The sequence below is a fragment of the Trematomus bernacchii genome, unplaced genomic scaffold (genome assembly GCF_902827165.1).
Source record: "Trematomus bernacchii unplaced genomic scaffold, fTreBer1.1, whole genome shotgun sequence".
Lineage (NCBI taxonomy): Eukaryota > Metazoa > Chordata > Actinopteri > Perciformes > Nototheniidae > Trematomus > Trematomus bernacchii.
The window spans coordinates 190,911-206,962 of record NW_022987580.1 but is presented as its reverse complement, the minus strand read 5'-3'; the positions used below and the strand labels follow the sequence as shown (position 1 = coordinate 206,962).

General features: G+C 40.8%; 1 protein-coding gene across 1 annotated transcript in view; it reads left to right on the top strand.

Annotated features, from left to right (window-relative positions):
- The window catches only part of zbtb16a (zinc finger and BTB domain containing 16a), a 178,038-nt gene that overhangs the window by 101,295 nt on the left and 60,691 nt on the right, over positions 1 to 16,052 (top strand). The window contains exon 4 of the mRNA XM_034126998.1: positions 11,443 to 11,529. Within this exon, the coding sequence (XP_033982889.1) occupies positions 11,443 to 11,529 (87 nt within the window). The remainder of the gene's footprint in view (positions 1 to 11,442; positions 11,530 to 16,052) is intronic.

Genomic DNA, 16,052 nt, shown 5'->3' with positions numbered 1-16,052 from the left:
GGAAGAGTGAAGTCATACAGGGCAATCAGTGGGGGCTCCACAACATCAGTCCAGAGTCAGACTGAACTGTTCTGCTGTCTGCTGCAACCTGTCGCTTAGTTTGCCATGTCCTATGTTGCGACTCGTGCTTCTATTGGCTAGCGCTCCAACACATTGTCCGTGATAGGATAAGGGGTGGGACATCTTTTAGCTGTTGACCTATCACAACAGAGCCGGCCAGCTAACCAATCAGAGCAGACTGGCCTCTGGTTTCAGACAGAGGGGATGAAAAGAGGTGCTCCAGCACAGGCAGTATGAGAAAAATAAAGAGCTTTTTGAACATTAAAGCATGGAGACATGAAGAGACCACTACATACTGATATACACCTCAACATCATCAGGAGGAGGACTCTTTAAAGTAGAGACACTACACACTGATATACACCGAATCATCAGCAGGGAGAGGACTCTTTAAAGTAGAGACACTACACACTGATATACACCTGAACTCAGCAGGAGAGGACTCTTAAAGTAGAGACACTACACACTGATATAGCACCTGAACATCAGCAGGAGAGGACTCTTTAAAGTAGAGACACTATACACACTGATAGACACCTGAACATCAGCAGGAGAGGAACTCTTTAAAGTAGGACACTACACACTGATATACACCTGAACATCAGCAGGAGAGACTCTTTAAAGTAGAGACACTAACATACTGATATACACCTGAACATCAGCAGGAGAGGACTCTTTAAAGTAGAGACACTACACACTGATATACACCTGAACATCAGCAGGAGAGGACTCTTTAAAGTAGAGACACTACATACTGATATACACCTGAACATCAGCAGGAGAGGACTCTTTAAAGTAGAGACACTACATACTGATATACACCTGAACATCAGCAGGAGAGGACTCTTTAAGTAGAGACACTACATACGATATACACCCTGAACATCAGCAGGAGAGGACTCTTTAAAGTAGAGACACTACATACTGATATACACCTGAACATCAGCAGGAGAGGACTCTTTAAAGTAGAGACACTACATACTGATATACACCTGAACATCAGCAGGAGAGGACTCTTTAAAGTAGAGACACTACACACTGATATACACCTGAACATCAGCAGGAGAGGACTCTTTAAAGTAGAGACACTACATACTGATATACACCTGAACATCAGCAGGAGAGGACTCTTTAAAGTAGAGACACTACATACTAATATGAACCTTGAAATTAGAAGTATATGGCCCTTTTGAATACAGTAAGCTGAGACCATTTCGTGAGACAACTGTTTCTGCATGTTGTCATCCGTCACATGCAAACGGCAAGATTTATGGCAGCTAAAAATACATTTGCTAAACCTCATATGCGGTTAGAATGACTTAATGTGGGCTTACCCATGACATCCCTAAATGGAAACCCTCTCCATTGTATATGTGCTGCAGGACCTGAGTAATAATGTGCCTGTAGTTGTGGTGACTTATTGCAACCTGTGTGTGTGTGTGTGTGTGTGTGTGTGTGTGTGTGTGTGTGTGTGTGTGTGTGTGTGTGTGTGTGTGTGTGTGTGTGTGTGTGTGTGTGTGTGTGATGTGTGTGTGTGTGTGTGTGTGTGTGTGTGGTGTGTGTGTGTGTGTGTGTGTGTGTGTGTGTGTGTGTGTGTGTGTGTGTGTGTGTGTGTGTGTGTGTGTGTGTGTGTGTGTGTGTGTGTGTGTGTGTGTGTGTGTGTGTGTGTGTGTGTGTGTGTGTGTGGTGTGTGTGTGTGTGTGGTGTGTGTGTGTGTGTGTGTGTGTGTGTGTGTGTGTGTGTGTGTGTGTGTGTGTGTGTGTGTGTGTGTGTGTGTGTTCTGAGAGGCAGCCAGTCCTTTCTGAGCCTTGATGAAAAGCATGCATGGCGGCACCTTCTCCTCACAGGGAGCATGCAGTCTGTGCTGCAGCCCTGATAAGAGCCGGTGTAAATAAAACTGTATGGCACGATATAGCGCTGGAGGAAGAGAGGGAGAGAGCATGTGGTGTCTGTACTCATTGTTCTGACAGCATACTGCGTCTGTGTGTGTTCCTGAAAGTGTGTGTGTGTACTTGTTTTGGTATTTGTATGTGAACCAGATTGAGATTTTTAGATGCTGGGAAAAATGGATCTGTTGGATTGATGTCGTTTTAAACATTGTGTCACTTTTACTTAAGGTGAATATTATGTACATGAGACAGGTCAGGTTTGTTTTTACATATTTATGAGACCCGATCGTAAGATATTAAGGACATAAATCTAGTGGAAGTTATGTATCCTATTTATAAGAACCAATGTGAGTCCTCACAAATACAGTGAGACCAACATGTGTGTGTACTTGTTTTGCTATTTGTTTATATGTGAACCAGATTGCCTTTTTAGATGCTGGGAAAAAAGCATCTTCTGTCATTTTGCCCATTTCGCTTCACTTTTTTTTAGGGTGAATATTTAGGACATGAATCTAATGGAAGTCCCCACAAATGCAGTGAAACCAACATGAGTGTGTAGGGGAGAGTAGGGAGGTGTGTGTGTACTGTATGTGTGTTTATGGATTTTTGCTGTTTTTTGGTACTGAGAGTACTGTCTTACGTAAGCCATTAATGTAGGCTCAGTGAACAGCCAGGCTATGTTTTTGTTGGTGACTCGCCTGTCTGCCTCCCTCTCTCCCTCTGTTACACACACACACACACACACACACACACACACACACACACACACAGTGAGACACACACGCACGCACGCACGCACGCACACGCACGCACGCACACACACACGTTCTCCCCTCCTAATCTCTCTCTCTCTCTCTCTCTCTCTCTCTCTCTCTCCATCCTGCCCTGTTTACACTGTTTAAAACCACTGGGTGTGATATTGGTCAGCCATCGACGGATACTCTGTAATTAGCCTTTTAAATTTCCCATTTAGCCTCCCTGACTCCATGAGGAAAGATCATGCAGCCCCTCTCCTGCAGAAACATGTGTGCATACAGTAAACTGGGTCCAAGAACCCAGGCTGCACAGGAATCAGAGGAAAAAGAAATCTGCTTTCTCATGTCAGGTTAACCTTCTCGTGTTCATTTTTGTGCAAACGTCAGCCAGTCTGAATTTCTTTGGCCTCTAAGGACAAATATTTTAATGTGTCACTGTTTAACTCCTGAGTTAGTTTCCAGGTCACTGTGGCCTTCATATTTGATTGGCAATGTGTTACACAACCCAACATCATTTCCAGCAGATTCTTAAAATCTAGATATGTACACTGGGACAGTTTTATGATCCAGCTTTAGTTCAAAGAAAGTACATTTAGCCTTTTAGCATTTAGCACGTAGCTAACTAGGTCTATCCAAAACCTTTTCACAGTGGTTGTTATCTCATACCCAATCTCTAAATTATGTATTTTATAAAGTACAGGTTGTATAGGTAAAGGTAATGCCCCAGGTTGGCTATATAGTCATAACGCATTCATTAATGTTGTTTTACCATGATGAATTTAGATTTGTATAAGTGTTACAGCAGGCTTCTTTCTCCTCTTCTAACAGCAGAGTTCTGTTGTTGGCATCTCCTAAATGCCGAAGCTGTTAGACTGTTTTATTTTTTGTATAATGGATGATAAACAATGTCGTGCCATCTCATGCAGGCGGGCATGTGAGGCCATCCGAAGACTGATTTTGAAGATTCCCTTGCAGGAAACAGACAGTCTTTGCATGACATGCTGATTTCCTGCATATTTTGTCAGACGATAAAACATGTGGTGCAATCGCAAGATTAGTTATAATATGACCAGCAGTGGTTAAAGTAGAAACACAGGAGTTTTTTTGTGCAGTAGTCTTTTCCCAGAATAAAAATACCCTAAAATCTAAACTAATCTACTGTATGTCGATTCCTGACTTCCTGAAAATGCACACTCATGTGACACACCATGTGTTGCAATGGGAGGATTGATTACAAAATCTCCAGCAGTGGTTGAAGTTGGATTTTCTTTGCAGGATGAAATGTCTCGTATTAACACGTTGACCTACTTTCTGCGTGTCGCTACGAGCAAAGACAGACTCTCAAACTCTTATGTTTAATTCTGCGTTTGTCTTTGATAAAAGATTCTGTTTCGACTGCGATTCCCCACGGGCCGACATCTGTTGCAAACTTTGCATATGCTCTACCTGTGAAAGAAAGTAGGTTGGAACAACTAGTGTCAAGTCTGAGTCAGAGAAGAAATATTAAGACTTCTGCAGAATGCACAGAGAAGACAAACAAACCGGGCCTTTCTCTTTTGAATGAGGATACATTCTGAATGGCGGCATGAGATCACAAAGCTGAACAGGGGGAAGTGAGAGTGACCCAAACACTCTTATCACACCGCCAAATGGGCATTGAGGGCATCCTATGTGTCTTTGGACCACTTTTACTTAAAGAGGATATATTGTGCTCATTTTCAGGTGTATATCAGTATGTAGTGTCTCTACTTTAAAGAGTCCTCTCCTGCTGATGTTCAGGTGTATATCAGTATGTAGTGTCTCTACTTTAAAGAGTCCTCTCCTGCTGATGTTCAGGTGTATATCAGTATGTAGTGTCTCTACTTTAAAGAGTCCTCTCCTGCTGATGTTCAGGTGTATATCAGTATGTAGTGTCTCTACTTTAAAGAGTCCTCTCGTGCAGATGTGCAGGTGTATATCAGTATGTAGTGTCTCTACTTTAAAGAGTCCTCTCCTGCTGATGTTCAGGTGTATATCAGTATGTAGTGTCTCTACTTTAAAGAGTCCTCTCCTGCTGATGTTCAGGTGTATATCAGTATGTAGTGTCTCTACTTTAAAGAGTCCTCTCCTGCTGATGTTCAGGTGTATATCAGTATGTAGTGTCTCTACTTTAAAGAGTCCTCTCCTGCTGATGTTCAGGTGTATATCAGTATGTAGTGTCTCTACTTTAAAGAGTCCTCTCCTGCTGATGTTCAGGTGTATATCAGTATGTAGTGTCTCTACTTTAAAGAGTCCTCACACTGCCTGTGCTGCAGCACCTCTTTTCACCCTCTGTCTGAAACCAGAGCCCAGTCTGCTCTGATTGGTTAGCTGGCCGACTCTGTTGTGATTGGTGCACCGCTTAGAGATGTCCCGTCCCTTAGCCTATCATGTACAATGTGTTGGAGTACTAGCCAATAGGAGCACGAGTGTCCCACCGTGATGTCACCATGTTCCAGAAGTTAAATAGTGACTGGAAACTACCTTTATTTTTAAAGTTGTGATTGCTAAACCGCTTAGAGATGTTACATAGTGATGTCACTTTGTTCTGGAACTAAACAAAGGGGTTCAATGGACGCTATTTACATGCACAAAAACCTAAATAACACAATGCTGCTTACACGAACCCTCCTTTCTACTCGTATTATTAATCGACATGAATCCAAATGTGTATGATTGTATGAAACATATTTTAATATATAAAACCTAATGCAATATATGCATAACTTGTTAGGCCTATCTGTACACTGTACATATCACCCTTCAAACAAACGCCTCGCAACGCCTAAACATCTTAAGAGGTTGACTTTATTTGATCCCTTTGCTGTCATTAGCGTTACATTGATAGTTTTCCTTTTGGTTAAACAAAGTGTTCAATATTAAAAGCATATAAGCACAAGTCATGGCATAAGTTATAAACTGCTGAATAAGCACCGTAACTTACAGGATTTGCGCTTTGTCGGTACCTATTGTTTGTTTCCTTTCCTAAAGGATGCACCAGTGTATCTTAAAGGAGATAGGAAAGGAAGCATTGAAGCTCCTTTCCTATCATCTACAGAATTCAAACATCTCTTATCATGTCTGACACATCGGGTCATTTCACACCGTTAGAAACCCGAAAGAAAAAGACAATCCGACCTCCACATCTTTCGCCTGTACATCATAACGTTTCCATTTCCACATTCAGAGTCCATGCACACGCGTAAGGAACGAGTGCAGCAGCGAATGGGACGATGCACCGCTGCACAGCACATTTAGGGAAATGGGAGAACGAGCACTTAGGATGTCAGGGGGAATGCACCATCACTTCCAGGTTTACCCACAATCCTCCTCACCTCCGCGTGGTGAAATGTTGACCGGGGGGAAGCCCGCAGTGTTTAACTGTAAGTGGAACGCTTTTGAATAATGCTAAGGAAGTGGTAAGAGTACATGGAGTCTAGTAGACCCAACAGTAATCACAGATTTTATTTATAAAACTCTTTTAAGATTCAGAATACTTTATTGTCTGTTAAATGTTCATACAATGGGAATGTGTCACACAACACTAACCTTAGCATAACATACAATTCATACACACAAAAAGAGCAGCAATTATATTTTAAAGTGACAGTCTGAGTAAAAGGGAGTGGTTTGATCTGATACTCGCTTCGGTCAATTAAAACCAGAGGTGGGAAGTAGTGGAGTACAAATACTTTGTTACTGTACTTAAGTACATTTCTCTGGTATCAGTGTTTTACTCCAATCTTTATTTTTCTGACAGCTTTTAGCTTTCACTCCTTAAATTAAAATAAAAAATATATAAAGGTGTCTAAGTGGCTTGGATAGGAAACAAAGGAAGGAAGCAGCGACATTTAGTATACATTAAACACACACTTGAATACAGTCAAGGTATGTGTGTGTTTTTACAAAGAGACGTACAATTTTTTAGAAGAGAAATGACAGGAATAATCCGACTCAAAAGCCTTTTCTCTTTGACTGTCTGATGATTGTATCTTGTCTTCAGGAAGTGTCCCTGATTGGCAGGCCGCCTCTTTATGAAATAACTGAGACTCTGCGCTGCAACAACAGTTGTGCAATAAGTCAGAGAGGGAAGCGAAAAGGGAAGCGGCTTCAGGGGCTTGTGGCACCTGATTACCCCCCCCCCACACACACACACACACATTTTCCCCTTTACATGCACACACACGCACTCTAACTCAGCAGGGGTTGGGCAACTTTAACGATGTCAGCTAATCTGTGGCAATGAGACACAGGATTTTATGCCTTTTTAATTGGCTTTTATTGCACATTTTTTACTTTAATGTTAATGTAAATAGTTGTATTCTTTTTGATCTGTTATTAGACATCTATTTTATTTTATATTCATATTTTTTTCTTTTATTCCACATGCTTTAAATTCGTTTTTTAACTAGTTTTATTTGTTATATTTATTTTATTGGACACTTAAACTTTAATTTCTCATGTAATATTAATATTTTGTATACCATTTTTTTATTTATAGTATTCCTAAATAAAGCAATAAAGAATTCTGGTTGATGTTTGCTGTTATAAGTTAGTATGTTCCTATTGCATTTATTAAGTCACTTTGGATAAATGCATCTGCTAAATGAGAGGTGTCAATAACAACTTGATCATTGGCATTCGAATTCAACCTTTTTAAAAGTACTTTTAGTTCATTTCAAGATTGAAGTCCCCTCTCTTTCGCCCCTGCAGTATATTCCACACGGGGCCCCTCACTAGAGTGCAGTTTTCTCTCCACAAAGAACTATAATTTAGATTAAACGTGACAAGAGTTACAGCTGATGTCAAGTGTGTGTGTGTGTGTGTGTCCCTTCTACCCCGACTTTCCAAACTAACAAGTCGACCCGCCTGCGATCAAAGGGGCCCCAGGATTTACCGCTTTAATTTGGCAGTGAAAATGGCTGATGGCGGCTGTTAGCAGTGGAGGGCCCCCCTGTTAGCACTTAGCGAGCTAACTGGAGTGACGGGCATCTGGCTGGGTGGCTGCCTGGCTCTTTGGACCCCTGTTCCTCCCACTTTTGCCCCACAGTGACCCCACACAACTCCTTTCTCCTTGAAGCAGACACCATGCAGGCATTTCCTGACGATTTATGTCCCTGTGCCACAAGCTGGGGCATGCCCTGCACTAAAAACCCACCGCGGGCCCTTATAGCACACGCGCCCGGCCCCCCACCATTCTGAATATAGTGTTGCACACTCGTGTTAATCATGATTAATCACCATTATTAACTTGTATTGTGGGAGGAGATACAACAAGTACACATGTGGTGTTGTTATTAAGACATGCATACTTTCTCTTATGTACATTGCCTTCTGTATCTATCTATCTATCTCTCTATCTCTCTATCTATCCATCCATCCATCCATCCATCTATCCATCTATCCATCTATCCATCTTCCATCACCCTCCATCCATCTATCCATCTATCCATCTATCCATCTATCCATCTATCCATCTATCCATCTATCCATCTATCCATCTATCCATCCATCACAAACTGGTGTGAGAAATCAGAGGGTTTTTTACTTTATTATAGCATGATTTCAAGATTCAAGGCTTTACTGTCATGTGCTCAGCAGCTACAGTGTAGATATGGTTATGAAACACTGAAGTCACAGGCTCCTCCAACAGTGCAACATGAATATATATAGGACATAAAACAAATTAAACAGATACAATAGTACAAGACAATGTAATGCAAGAACATTTCTGATTATTGGCATGAAATCCTGTGTATAATGGGTGCTATACAGGACAGGTGCTCGTATGGCAGTATCATACTGAGATTCCCCTCTGTATAATGTGATACACATGGAATATGATCTGTCTTGCTGTCATACTAAGAAACTGGTTAGTGCATGCTTCATCAAAATGCCTTTCCTCTGTTTTCACCACACCTAAAGAATAACTAATTAACACGTTATCGTTTCCAGATGAACAAGTTTTCGTTTCCACGCGTTAACGTTGACATCCCTAGATTATATAACTCTTGTTTTAGTAGTAAATGTGTCTTAGTCGGTCTATTTTTGTATCTATATACAGTATGTATCTATGGATACTTGTAAACAAAACAATTTCCCAATATGGGATCAATAAAGTATATATAATCTAATCTAATTGCACACAGTTGTGGAATGTAACTGTATTTACAGTAAATACAATTGTGTAGTACTTCACTTGAGAATTTTTACTTTATTATACTTTATTATTTTGACTCTACTACATTTCAACAATTTCCCAATTTGGGATCAATAAAGTACTATCTATCTATCTATCTATTTTGCAGGTAAATGTTGTACTCTTTACTGTAATCTGGCTACTTTAATTAAAGTAAACATCTGAATAAGCTACTTCTTTCACCCTTGGCGAGATGTCTGGGGAGCTATTCTGTAGTAATGTAAAGTATTCACATGCTGCTGTAAATGGGCTAACAACTCAATATGAGCCTTTTGATAGAAGGGGTTGCACGATTTTGCCCCTGCAAGTGCAACCAACGAGCCTAAATCAATATGTTAGAAAGACTCCAATGCACTCAAGCAGAGCCACCACAGCAAAGTAGAAAAATACTAATCACATTTTCTACAACAACGTTAAACCAGGGGGTTAAAGCAGCAGCAGAGGGACGCTGTGATTAATGCAAATGAGGGACATCAGTGTGAGCGTTGGGGGACTCTGTCTACATCTCCTCTGCATGTCTTACTCTCCAAAGGTTAAGTGGCTGCTTTTGCCGGCTAATTCGGCCATATGCTCATCTGTGCATTTGACACTGGCGCGCAGCAAATTATGCCTTGTGAATATGCAGCCAATTTAAAAAAAGAAAAAGAAAAGAAAAAGGACATCATCGCTCACTAGCTCTTGTCTTTTGAGTTTCAAGTTAAATGGAAATGAATCTTGTGATAGCACTGGTTTTAAAAGGTTGCATTGCGGTGGCCTATGATCCAGTCACGCTGAATTCTACAGCCTTTTGCATAACTTGTTGCATAAGCACTGGCAGGCACACTGTGTCATGTACGGTCCGTGTCATTTCTGCTTTTGGTCGGGCTTATTACAGTACAGGCTGTTCCCTAATGTCACAGCGGTTGCAAAACCACACAAGCCATCGTTCCCCGTCTCTTTTCTTTTTTTTTGTCATCTAAGAACTGGCTTCCTGTTTTCATTGTGTTCTTTCTCTCTGCGGAGGTGTCGTAACCCAGGAGAACGTGCCAAGAACAAACCGAGGTCTGGTGGGGAGAATGTGGAAACTGACACACACACATGCACGCATCTCTTTTGCACACACACACACACACACACATATCCAGATGTTAAAATGTGTGTGTGCGTGCTGTGTGATGTGTATGGCATGTACAGTACTCGATGCCAAGCCATAAAAAGCCGTTTGCCTGGGCCTGATCTGATATGCCCTTCCATGGCAGAGTGAGAGCACGCCAGGTTCCTGTCTCTCTTTTTTTTGTTGTACACTCGTGTACACACTCATAAAGTATAGGTTAACATGGCATAGCTCAAGGGAGGGACATACGAGTAGCAAAGTGTGGCGCAAGAACATTTGACTGAACCATTACTTGGCTATGAATCAGGAGATGCAATGGATACGCCTAGCATAGTATAGGGATTCTTATGAGGTATTTATTTAAGTGCATGCCAGGCTTTTATTGTTCTAAAGTGTAACAGTAAAGTTAAGGTTAACATGGCAATCCAGGTCATAGCTCAAAGGCTACATGCAAGAAGCAAAACGTGGTGCAAGAGAAGTGTTTAAAAGGTTTAGATGAGAAGCAGAAAAGTTTGGGCCTTTCACGATAAAGGGATTGTTTGAAGTGGAGTTATATGAGGTCAAAAGTCACTGTAATATCTAATTTGATGAAGCCGATTTAACCCTTTAAACCACTTCAATTACACATTAATGCTAAATAACCAATTGAGTTAGGAATGGACAACCAGCATCAGTGAGAAAGGTCAAATTAGTGGAGTCTGGTGGCTTTCATAATGGCTTCAGTTTCACAATTAAAAAACAGTTTGACTGCAAAGTAACCTAAACTCATACTGGTTTTATTAGGAGGGCCTTTTTTAAGAGGTGTTACATTTTTTTGCTGCATAAATATATCTTCCTTTCATATTAAAGGGGCTAGTTCAGTGTTTTTAAGGCGGGGTGGTCTGACCACGGTCTGTACTTTGGAGAAGATGATTCAACCCTTTAAAACACTAACATTAGACCATAATGCAATGTGATTGACTTGTTTTTGTCAATGAAGTCTGGTGGCTTTAACACGTTTAGATAAAGGCAGCAGCAGCACTGTAAACCAATAAAACATTCTCACTATAACACCGACTGAAACTCATACTGTGTTTACTACTAACTACATACTGTGAGTCCCTTATCTGTATGTCTTGCCTGTACTAAAAGAATAAAAAATATCAAATCTTAAGCCTTCAGATTACACAGTATCATACTGCCAATCAAAAGCATTTCCAACATCACAGTCCATCTATTTCCTAAAAGAAAAGTACTCTATACGCACTTGAGACATGGTACTTTACAAATGGGACATTTAGATACGAAGTTGCATTTAAATAATATGTATGTTGTCTCCGCCTTAACTTTAATATGCAATCTTTATCTCCCTTTCGCACAGTTTGTCCCCAACATTTGTGTGAATATGTGCTAAACATCCATGCTTTTGTCTCCTTTTTCGTTGTGCAGCTGGTGAGAAGGCCATAGTCTGTGACCAGTGTGGAGCCCAGTTCCAGACGGAGGAATCTCTGGAGTCTCATCGGAAGATACACACCGGTAGGAACTCACACACACACACACCACAAACACAAGCATATCACGTCCTTCTGCTTTATCGACATGTTTGCAATGGATGGTTTGTCCCGAACGCGTCCAATTTGTGGGAAAAGGTCTTAAGGAAGAATCAGATCACATTCAAACAGAGACACATTTGCATCACATGGCATCACCAGGTCCCGTTCACACTCCCAATCTGTTTGTGTTTTTCCACAAATCAGTCTCTGTGTGTGTGTGTGTGTGTGTGTGTGTGTGTGTGTGTGTGTGTGTGTGTGTGTGTGTGTGTGTGTGTGTGTGTGTGTGTGTGTGTGTGTGTGTGTGTGTGTGTGTGTGTGTGTGTGTGTGTGTATGTGTGTGTGTGTGTGTGTGTGTGTGTGTGTGTGTAGTGGGCTGTGTGTGTGTGTGTGTGTGTGTGTGTGTGTGTGGTGTGTGTGTGTGTGTGTGTGTGTGTGTGTGTGTGTGTGTGTGTGTGTGTGTGTGTGTGTGTGTGTGTGTGTGTGTGTGTGTGTGTGGATTGACAGATAGCTAGATCACATCATCTCAGATTAGTCCCCCCTCGCCCTAAATCAAAACAGACCAAACAGTAATCAACAAACTGGGGGATCTTGGCAGGCCGGAGTTGTTTATCAGTGCTCACGATGAAGATTTTGGAAGATGAGTGCGATGTAGGTGCCAAGATGTAAATAGGAAGAAAGTAAATCCCCCTGAAGCAGATGTGCGATGACCCAGAACAGCTTCAAGACGGGTGATGAACTCTTTAATTTGGGGGAAGGATTGACTCAATTTCCATCATCGTTGGGAACTTGATTTGTTTGTGATGAAGGTATGTGCCGGAGTGTTTGGGAGTCCCTTTGTTTCTCTTTGTTGCTGTGAATACTGTGAAAAATAGATTTTATTGTGTTTTATTTGGCTTTTTAGAAGAGATTAGGGTAACCGCAGTGCTAATAGATCATCCTAAAATAGTACTTAAGTAAAAGTACTAATACCACACTGTAAAATTACTCTGGTTTAATAGTTCTGCATTGAAAATGTTCTTTAAGTGAAATTAAGCAGATATAAAAAGCTACATTAAAGTATTAAAAGTACCCAATGCAAATAAAAGTTTGAAATACATTTGGACAATTATTGACATTTTTACACTACAAAATAATTGTCTTGGCTAAATGATTCTTGTATAAACAGTTGGCTAATTAAATGTATCATCAGATGTTATATTTATAAACTACTATTACCAACTAAACTACTAACTACCGAGTGTTCATTGAATGCCAATTAAAGCCAGATCCCCAAATTGGCCCCCATCATCATTATCATCATCTTATTGTTTTGTCCTTGATCTGAAGCCGTGACCCTCACACTCCCATTGCGTGGATCCACTGTTTATTTGCATCCATTCATACCCCCCTCCCCCTATTCCTCCTTAACATTTAAGAGGGGAAGGTGCAGGATATGGGGGGTTACTCCTGCAGGGCATGCCCTCAACCAATCAGATCCATGGAGGTAAAGGAGGGTTAAACGAGGCTAATGATCCGAGAGCCATAACAGCGGAAAGCAGCGCTCTAAATATAGAAATTCCAGCCTGGAACGAATGGGGGGGGGGGGGGCTCGGGCGTAAATGCAGCAGCCGGGGCCAGACATGTTTTCCTGCCAGACATAAGCAGTCATGTTATAGTAATCATGTGTTGAGCCCCTCTCAGGGATCAGGGTCTGCGGAAAAAATTAGCTCGAGGTAAAATATGACAAGGCAGATCTATAGAACTAGGGTTACTATAATAACCTTGGTTCCCAGTTGAACTTTCTCTGTGCACTTTACACTACTTCATTTTTAAGCTTTACCACTTTACTTTCCCCAGGTTAACAACATATTACTATTTGGTCTTAAAGAAATTGGCTCGAGGTAAAATATGACAAGGCAGATCTATAGAACTAGGGTTACTGTAATAACCTTCCTGCGTCATATGGTTCCCAGTTGAACTTTCTCTGTGCACTTTACACTACTTTAAGTGGTTAATGTTTAAGCTTTACCACTTAAATTTCCCCAGGTTAACAACATATTACTATTCAGTATGAACAAATTGGCTCTGGTAAAATATCCCAAGGCAGATCTGTAGAACTAAGGTTACAATAAGTAACCTCCGTTTCTCATCCTAACCATTAACTTTTCTTTGTGAGGCCCTCTTGGACTTTCTTCTATGTAGTCGCATTACATACTGCTTAACTACTAGCCAAACAACTTTTACATATACTATGAATATTCATGGTCTTTGAGGATAAGTCAAATAATGTAAGTTACTGAACACATTCATGCTCCCCAGAGGATGAACACTTTGGTGTTATAGTTGCTACTCATCTGGCGCCACCATAATGCATTTTTTTTACCCTAGGAATCCCGCATTTCTTTAGTCATACATGTTTATTTCTTCAATACGCATATCTTTTTCATCCATCATAAAGTTTAAATAGGCATATATCAGCAGAACAAACAACAACAACAGCTCCTCTGGACAGTTCAGTGTTGAATCAGTTTGAGCTGGAAAAGCTTAACAAACATGGATTTATTTATACAGAAATGTCTGTGTGTACAGTACCGAGACGCACAACATCAGAGGGGGGGGGGTGGGGGGGTGTGTGGTGTGAGCATGGGGTTACTGTTGGCCATCAGATCTGATCTCTGCCTCTTGGCAGCGCTTCAGCCGTTGGCTAATGTTCTCTGATGACAATATTTGGCCTCCGAAACTGAGGCTGTTTCTTGTCGCTCTGAATGGGAACTATTGTGGCGTGTCCTGTGTCAGCTGCAGTGTGATTCAAACCCTCTTTCTCACTTTGCACCACTTTTTTTTCTTCTTGAGTTGCCTTTTGGATATGTCACATGCAATGGTGGGAGAATCCACATGTTTTAATACAGCATTCAGTGTCTATTCTACTGCACAGCATTTCATTTGGTTGTATTCTTTGTATAGGTTTTTTTTTTTTTGTCCTTCAACTTGCTAGCAACATTTTTTCTTTTGCACTATTTTTCATTGGACATTTTTATTTCTTTGCCGTTTAAGTATATCAAATATTGCATTGTTGGAAGACACTTCAGATTTTCCTTGCCATAATTGCGCTGTAGATATTGTGCATTAGACAAATAAAGCCTTTGAATCTTTGTAGTACTTAAGTTAAAGTATCCATACTAAATTGTAAATATGTCGTACACAAGTTGCATTTAAATATCTTACACAAGTAAAAGTATAAAAGCCTAATTGTATTAACTTGATATACTGCTGTAAAGTAACTAAAGCTCTCATATAAATGTAGTAAAAATACAAGTACCTAAAGATTGTACTCCCCTAGATACTTTCCACCCTAAAACACACATTTCTTAACCGTCTTCGTTACAGTTGGTGTTTATTGGAGCAGAAGGGAATAGTTTAAAGGTCAATAAGGGGGCGGGGGGGGGGGGGGGGGGGGGGCCGACTGGTAGGATGCCAACGGTAACTATCGGCAAAACATCATGTGGCTGTTTTTACCTACTGAACACAAACACACTGAAAACCTTCCCCTTCTTTGGCAACACACACACACACACACACACACACACACACACACACACACACACACACACACACACACACACACACACACACACACACACACACACACCACACACACACACACACACACACACACACACACACACACACACACCACACACACACACACACCCCCCCCCCCCAATAGATCCAGGAATGCCTGTGGTCAGGAGCCAGAGCCACTTGTGAGTCGCATTACATCTACAGACAGCTAATTCTTTGTCACATATTTCCCTAAATTGGATGGCATCGCTTCAGTCTTTCAATTCCTGCAACCTGGGACTCGCAGTGTGTTGGTCTTTCATTGAGCTTTTATCTTTGAATTAAAAACACTGCTGTCATTTAGATGTGTAGTTCATGTACTTCTACCTTGGGTCCTTTTTTTAATTGTCATGCAGTGTATGCTTCCAGTCTTAAAGTAGCTTTGCTTATATAAGGAAGATTTCTTCGTGGACACTTCAGTTTCATCATGTAGTGATTGGCAGGAAGCAGAGCGTAATGTGATGTGCATACTGAGATGAGAACGCTCCAAACTGCACTTTAGAATAAAGTTTAAATAGCAGTCAATGTCATCCTTTAAAATGGAGAAGAACACACCCTAATAGTTGTGTTTCTGATAAGGCAGATATATTGATTTATCACTGTTATGTATGTGTCATGGCCCCGGATGGTTATCTTAGTTTATCCAGAATGTATCTAATTTGTTACAGGACGAATGTTTAAAATATAATACTGAGGTTTGGTAGTGAAACCTCTTACTGTAGCTACTTTATAGAGTAGAGAAACAACATCAAATGTCATCAAATAACAACGTTTGCAAGTGTGCTCAGACCCTTTTTTCTCTTAGTCGCATTATTTCAAAACCGGAGTCTTTTTATGGAGGTTTTTCCAACGTGAATTTGTGCATCACATGTAGCAGTTTAATTTGTAATATTGAGTTTGAATTTG